At 36.8% G+C, this 8,232-nt stretch overlaps 1 protein-coding gene across 5 annotated transcripts in view; it reads right to left on the reverse strand.

The window, feature by feature from the left end:
- C2cd3 (C2 domain containing 3 centriole elongation regulator) overlaps positions 1–8,232 on the reverse strand; it is a 130,152-nt gene that overhangs the window by 103,923 nt on the left and 17,997 nt on the right. For all 5 annotated transcript variants that reach the window (XM_010603279.3, XM_010603274.3, XM_010603280.3 and 2 more), the window contains exons 4-5: positions 6,828–7,051; positions 5,619–5,866 (exon numbers count right to left, since the gene is read on the reverse strand). In XM_010603279.3, coding sequence (XP_010601581.1) covers positions 5,619–5,866; positions 6,828–7,051 — 472 coding nt within the window. The remainder of the gene's footprint in view (positions 1–5,618; positions 5,867–6,827; positions 7,052–8,232) is intronic.

Consider the following 8,232-nt stretch of genomic DNA (forward strand, 5'->3'; position numbering starts at 1 on the left):
TTTTTTTTTTTTTTTTTTGTACCGGGGATTGAACTCAGGTCCTTGAGCTTGCAAGGCAGGTGGCGGAACCGCTGAGATAAATCCCTGGCCCAAGGTCCTGAGTTTGATTTCCATTACCAGGGGAAAAAAAAATGGCCCCAAATCACAAGAGTAGTGATGCTGGCAATTTTATTATAGTATATTATTATAATAATACAATTTTATTTTTAGTTATTATTATTAATCTGCCTAATTTGTAAATTAGACTTTATCATAGGTACATACATACATATACAGGAAAAAAGATAGTATATATAGAGTTCAGTACTCTCTAGTTCAAGCATCTAGTGGGGCCCTTGGGATATATTCCTTGGGCATAAAAGGGGACTCCTGTACAAACGAAATGACTTTACATCCTATTCTTTCACTCATTATATTTTCTATAATTCCCACTTTAGTTCTTAGGATTTTGCTTTGATACTGAGCTACATCCACAGCTGTTTCTTAATTTTGTATTTTCAGACAGGGTCTCACTAAATCCCTAAGTTTCCTAGGTTGGGCTCAAGCTTGTAATCCTACTGCCTAGCAGGGTTTCTTTTAAAAGCTGAGGGCCAATGGTATTTTCCAAGGAACATGAAAAGTATTTTCTTGAGACTCCACAGCTGCTTAGATGGTGGACTAACAACAGAGTATTCACCTCCTTAAATTTGATAACTTCCGGAAATAAAACATGGTGGTTAGGTCATGAAACAAATAGAAACCCCCCAAAACATGCCAAATGGATCCATAAGCACCTACTATTTACTACTATAGACAGAAATGTAGCTTAAATACTATCCAGAACCTTAGATATCATATGTTCAATATGTGATGTGAAAATATAGGTAATCAAACAAAACAATGATCACCCGTTATGGTAGACAGAATTCTAAGATGGTTCCCCCAGCCAAGCCAGGTGTGGTAGCACACACTTGGAATCCCATCACTCCGGCAGGGTGAGGCAGGAGGAGTGCAAATTTGGACTCAGCTGGGGCTACTTAGAGACTTAGTGAGTCCTTGTCTCAACATAAATAAAAAAAAGGCTGAGGATGCAGCTAAATGTGAAGGCCTTGGATTCAAACCCCAGTACTGAAAAACAAAAAAAACAACCTACAAAAAATTCAGATGGTTCCCCTAAGATTCCCAGCCCCTGGTGTTTATTTCCCATGATTCAAACACTCATCTAAATTGTTGCAAAGGGATTGTGAAGATGGAATTAAGGCTCCAAATTAGTCAATTTTAAGATAGGGAGACTAAAGTAGCTCAGTGGTACAGCACTTAGCATGTACAACCCTAAATTTAATGCCCAGTACTGAGGGTGGGAGAAGGGGAGAACTATCTTGTGAGGAAAAAAAAAGATATGGAACTATCTTTTGAGGACTGACTTAATGACATGACATGAACCTTTAAAAGCAGTTTTCTCTGGCTGGCTGAAGGATATGAAGTCAGAGATTTGAAACATGAAAAGGATTATCAGTGCTGACTTGAAGAAGGTGGAGGCATAAGTGTAGGTGTCCTGCAGGAGCTGAAAGTGGTTCAAGGTTGACGGCCAGCAATGAAAGGGAATTTGAATGCTATTACTGCAAGGAACTGAATTCTGTCAATAATAAAAATAAGCATGAAAGTGAATTTTTCTCTAGAACCTTCAGATCAGAATAGCTTGGTTGACATCTTGATTTTAGCCTCATAAACCCCAATCATGCTATGTATTTCTAACCTACAGAACTGTGATAAGTAGTAATTGGCTAAGCGCTAAGTTTGTGGCAACTTCTTATGCAGCCATAGAAAACTAAGGTGCCCATTAATGTCACTAGCTAGTTAACATTTTGATGTCTTATAGTTTTTATCTAGGTATACTTATGCCTGCACATACATGTGGGTTTTCTTTTGTCAAAATGGCATATTGTGTGCACTGTTTTCTAACAACTTTTACATATTAAACTTTTTCTCTGAGTAAATAATGGCTATATAACATTATATTCAGAATTCATTGCATCTTTTTTATTAAAAGAAACTTTCTTGGGATTCAGCTGGAAAATGACTTACTAGTTCGTCATTGAGAAAAAGTGAAGAAAACATGGTTTTTCTAGAATATGAAATTTGGCCAGAATCTAAGTTTTCCAGGTAAAGAAGCTTAGTATGCAACAGGAAACCTTTTTCCTTTGGTTTCCAGTTGATACTTATTTGATAGTTTAAAATTCTTTATTTTAATGAGATGGGTGCACTTAATAAACACATTATAAATAAAGAGGTTAATGACAAGTACTTATCACTAGGAGACTCCACTGGGTTTTAGGTCCATGTAGAACAGGTTTTTCTTCTGATACCCAAAATATTCCTAAAGAGGTAACAGCCCTGGTACTTTATTATATAACACCCATTATCAGTTCCTTAAAGCAAAATGTTTCCTGCTTTCTCAGATCTCACTGTTTAACTTGACCGCAGAATTTATTATGCAATATTATTCTCTATTGCACTTAATCAGGGATTAGCTTTTGTTGATTATTATATTCTTGGTACCTGGTGCAGTATCTGGCATACATCAGAAATGTGTCACACAATAATTGCAGTGTATCTGCTTCTAAGTCTGTGTCCTTCACCAAATTGAATTCTTAAAGGGCTGGGACTGAAACATTTATCATTGCAACCCTAAAATTCAAAACAATGACTGATAATGAGACAGGTATATAAAAGTACTAAATTAAATTAAGCTTATTTTTCATTCTGGTTATATAAAAACTTCTCTATTAGTCATTTACTCCTGAGTGGGAATTGGTACCTAAGACACTTTCTGAAACAGGTTTGGAAAAGGAAATGAACATTAAGAAAGACAAGTAATAGAAATCTGAGCACACTAGTCCATTCATTGGCTTCCAAGTGGTTTCACTGTTGAAAGAGCTACTGTTTAGAAAAGCTTCTCTAAAGACTAAGGCAACAAGAAGAACATCTTGTATCTTGATTTTTCAAGGAGAAACACACCCTAAACAAGAGCACCTTTCTGCACTCTAATTTCCTACACACACCAAAAAGGCATTCAAGTAAGCTCAGGACAAATATTTCCCTTATTTCCAATGAGCCAGAGGCACACTCCCTACTAAACAAGGGAGGTGTAAGTTTCTGATTTTTCTTCTAACTCCCTATTTGTAACAAAGCCAACTCTGAGAATCAGAGTACAACTGGTCTTTCATTAGTCCTAGCTGGCTGACTGATTCAGCTCTGTATGTCAGTATAATAACAACCAGGAAGGTAATTTGATTTCTGTATTTGTTGTGTCCTTCCTATTATCTCAGTTTTTAGTGCTACTGAAACAGCCCATTTAATCTTAGCCCACCAGAATCTTATGGATGAAAGGGACCTTTAAAGATTCTATTCAAATTCTTAATGGCTGAATCCACGAGTGTCCAACCTTTTTGCTTGCCTGGGTTGCATTATCTTGGACCACATATAAAATATGTTGAACAACTATATCCCTGACACACAGAAAAGTGCTAGCTATTTGGTCAGCATTGAATAAATAACCACTTAATGAAAAAATCAGTATCTTTCTCAAGACTTGGTACCCAAGTCTATATACAAATATCAGATATAAAATGACACATGCTGAGTATGGTGGGACAATTTTACTTCTAGCCAATGGAGTCTGCTCTTAACATATTTCATTGGAAAAAATATGAGCCTAATGTTTTTCTTTATTTAAAAAATGTATTTGGGGGCCGGGAATTTAATGCAGTTGTTCTGCTGCCTGCTTTGCAAGTGCAAGGACCCAAGTTCAATCCCCAGTACCAAAAAAAAAAAAAAGTATTTGGTTGGGTATGCAGATCAGTGGTACAACACACGCTTCGCATGCGTAAGGTCCTGTGTTTGATCCCTATGACCATAAAAAAACTAGAACAAAAACAAGTATCCTTACTAATGGAAATTACGTGGCTAAGCAGTTATTTAAAAGACTTTTCTGTAAATGGTACAGATATAATAATTTGGCAATTTTCCTTGTAGGGATGGAGACAAATTTGTCATGCTTTTGATATCATGAGTTAATATGGTTAACCATTACAGCATAAGGTAAATCTACTGCTTTTATTATACCACTCCTATTTCCTTTTTTACTTCACTGTAGGCATTTACATAACTGTCTCCTTTCTACTTCTATTTATTTGGCCACAACAGAATTTAATTCCCAGACTTAAGAGCTGCAGTCAAGATCAGTTAAGACTGAGTTGCACTCAGTTTTTCTATTAAGACTAATAGCTTTCAGAAAGTGAAATGAATTTGGTACTTTTCTCTGTACAACAGTATAACTAAATTCTGCTGCTAAAAACCTGTTTTTTTGGTACCAGGGATCGAACTTAGGACCTTGTGCTTGTGAGAAAGGCAGCAGAACCACTGAGCTAAATTCCGGGCTCTAAAAACCTGTTTTTTAAATGCCTTGAATGATGTGGGGATAAAGACCTTTTTTTTTCTATGATAAAAATGTTATCCTCATATCCAGGTTTCTTTTAAATGGTTCTGTCCCCAGACCTTCAATTATAAGAACTTGATTTATTTTATTTTATTTTGTGGTGCTGGGCATTGAACCCAGGGCATAGTGCCTGCTAGCAAACATTCCACTACTGAGTTATATCCTGACTTTAAGAATCTAATTTAGAAGTTACTTGGTTTGTTTACATGGATGGAACTGGAGAATCTTATTAAGTAAACTAAGTCAGGTACAGCAAGGCAAACACCACATCTTTTCATTTATATGCAGAAGGTTAAAAGTACATCTCAAAGAAGAAAAGTGACAGCAGTTACCAAAGCCTATGAAAGGTATGGGAGAGAATATAGGGGGGAGGGGCTGGTTAATGGGTACAGGGATGTAGCTGGATGGGAGAAATAATTTCTAACATTCTATAGCAGTGTTGGCAAACCTTTAGCATGTGTGCCACAGTGTGCACACAGAGCCCTCTCTGTTGGCATGTGAGCTAAGTGTATGAGTTGTTTTTTTCGAAACTAAAATCTCAGTACTCAGGTTTAATTGCAGTATTGGCACTTTGTGATAAATAAGTGCATTTTGGGTTGCAGTTTGGGTACTCAGTCTCTAAAAGGTCTGCCCTCACTATTCTACAGCATCAGTAAGTATGGCTGACAGCATTAATTGAATATTTCAACACAACCAGTAGAGGATTTTGAATATTTCTAACACGGTGAAATAATGAATGTCTGGGGTGACAGACATACCAATTACCCTGATTTTATCACACACGCACACACACACGCACACACACACACGTGTGTATGTATATATATATATGTATATATATATATACACACACACATACATATACATACATATATATACATTGAAATATCAGTGTATGCTACAAATATGTATAATTAGTAGGTATCAATTAAAAGTAGTAATTTAAAAAAAGATAAAAAGAAGTTCCTTGGTGGTTTAATAGGGCTGTCATTAAATGAGAGGTTCTGAACTACAATAAGTCTTCTCACTTTAATTTGGCTCTCTAGTTCAAACAGAAGTTTTGGTTCTTTTTGTAGGCTGGCTAACAAGCACAGCAATCCCATAAATATAGCTTAGTCTCAGTTCACGAATATATACGTACCTGAAAGAAGGTCCTTGGTAGGGGGGTTGTTTGAAGAAAGAATGCATGAGTCACTATGGCTCTTGGCAGCTGTTCTAATATGAGGCAGATATTCAGTACTGTTGAGAAGGAATATCTGCTTCTGTGGAGCTTTGGTTTTTAGACGTACAGATTCTGAACTCTGTCTGGAATTAAAATGGTGTGGCAGCTCAAAGAAAGAATCCTTTATTGTATCAGAGTTCTCTGAAAAGTACAAGTGATCCTTTCCCCTATTTAAAAAAAAAATGAAAATGTCAGCAGTGTATAATCCATTATGGCGATATTCCACTTTGTCAGAGCCAGGAAGAGAATCAGTGATGGCAATGAAGCTTGGACTTCAAAAGAGGTGGCTTATTTTAATGTGATTTTGTGCATCCTCTTTGTATATCTATCTTTTAAATTGAAGGAATTGATGCTCAATCTACATGTGTAGAGTTGTGCCTTATATAAAACAATAAAATAAAGAGCTCAACACAAAAAGATCTGGGGGAGGAGGTCAACACATTGCCTGACACAAAGCCAATGATTCACAAATAATTACATAAAACAAAAATCAAGATCTCACTTTATTCCACTGTTTCACAAAACAATGCCCTTTTCCTCTTTTCCATATGAGTATCTGTCACTTGGCTCATGGCATCTGTTTTTTTGGTTGTTGCTTTGTGGTACTGGGGATTGAACCCAGGGCTTTCACACTTAGCTACATCCTTACTATCTTCTATTTTATTTTTTATTTTGAAGACAGGATCTCACTAAGTCAGTAAAGTTGCCCAAACTGGGCTTAAACTTGCAATCCTTCTTCCTGTTTCCTAGAGTGCTGGGATTCCACGTGTGAACCTCCATGAGCAGTATACTATTTAGTCATATTTACTTGTATAATGGCTTCTCTATTATATTGTAAGTAGTCCTTGAAAACAGGAATTGTGTTTGGATTTTGGCGCTGGATGTGCTAAACATATGTTTTACTGTTAAGCTACACCTACCCCTAACCCCAGGAATTGTGTCTTATTAATTTCTGTGCCCAGTACCTGGTACTGAACTAGGACCACAGAGAGTGCTTAACAGTTATCTGCTGAATGAGCATATTTCTCTTTTCTTTTAGTTTATCACTCAACCACAAATGAAAGGCAGAAATCCTAAGTACAGAGGGAGTTAACTGACAGATAGACTGGTATTAGGTGCTGTAATTACCTTGGTGTGCTTGGTCTACTACTGTTGGCTGCTAATTCGTTTCCATCAGTTTTGATGGTGGGTATCTCATGAGACCTTGATGGAATCAGAAATTGAGTATTGCTGGATTCTGTATTTTTTCTATATCCCTGTTCAGATAAATGGACACTTTGCTTCTTGTCAGTGTGAGGAAGAGGACTGTGGCTGTCATAAGTTTCTGACAGAGGCTCCAGAGCAAGTGAGACCTGAAAGAGACATGTAATATATCAGAAGTTTTCTCTAACATTAACTAATTTTAAGATTCCTGTTTGACATAAATTAACATCCTCCATTCCTTATTAATTCTAACTTTCTGCCATCTTAGAAACTGCATCTCTCACTATAACAAGTTAGCTAAGTCTTTAAATGTACCTCATATTTCATTGCTTTGTATATCTTACTTCAGCATTATTTATACTCAGAGATGTTATATTCACTATTTTCTTCATGTTTCTACTTATCCAGCACTATAACCACCAATTACTGACTACTACAGGTCAGGAACTGCTAAATTCTGTACACAGAGAAGCTTCACTTATTATAGTCTTATCAGGATAAGATATTACAATAGTTTGAAGATTAAAAAAGCAGAGGCTTAGAAAAGATATTTGTAACTTTTACTATCTTGATTTGATTATGAATTCCTTGAAGGCATGAGCTGTTTTCATTTTTCTTTTTTGTTTGTTTTCTGAGACACGGTCTCACTATGTAGCTCAGGTTGGCCTTGAACTCTCAGTGATCCTCCTGCCTCAGCCTCTCAAGTGCTGGAATTACAGGTATGGGCCACTAAGCCCAGCTAGCTCATCTTGCTCTTTCTATAGACTAATAAGTACCACGCGCATGACACTCAAGCCAAACACGCTCAATGGCCTGATGAACAGAAGAATGACACAGCACTTTCTGTGTTCTTATTGTTAGTTGCTTGAGAAAAATAAGTCCCTAGTTTTATGCTGGAGATTAAATAGGGTGAGAAGGAGCATCAACTGAAAAAACAGGTTTCTGCTGGGCATGGTTGCAAGTGCCTATAGTCTTAGCTATTTGGGAGGCAGAGGTAGGAAGATTGCTTGAGCCAAGTTTGGGGCAGCCTGGTCCCCCTCCTGATTTTTTTTATTATTTCATTCCTACAAGTTCAAAAACACTATTAAAAGGCTTTCCAGCCCTCTGAAAAGCTCAATGGAGAATTCCTAATGAAAGAATAAAAAACAGACCCTAAAGCAAAAGTTGGAGATGAAATTAAAGAGTATACTCCTTGAGAAAAGAACAGCAGTGTTGAAAGTTTAATTCCAGTGATAGAAAAAGCAGAAGAAATTGTTTAAGCAGCCAAAGAGAGTCAAAAAATGATGACTGGCCTAACACACACACACACACACACACACACACACACACA

Source organism: Fukomys damarensis, unplaced genomic scaffold, assembly GCF_012274545.1.
Source record: "Fukomys damarensis isolate Sample0158 unplaced genomic scaffold, DMR_v1.0_HiC HiC_scaffold_16, whole genome shotgun sequence".
Classification (NCBI taxonomy): domain Eukaryota; kingdom Metazoa; phylum Chordata; class Mammalia; order Rodentia; family Bathyergidae; genus Fukomys; species Fukomys damarensis.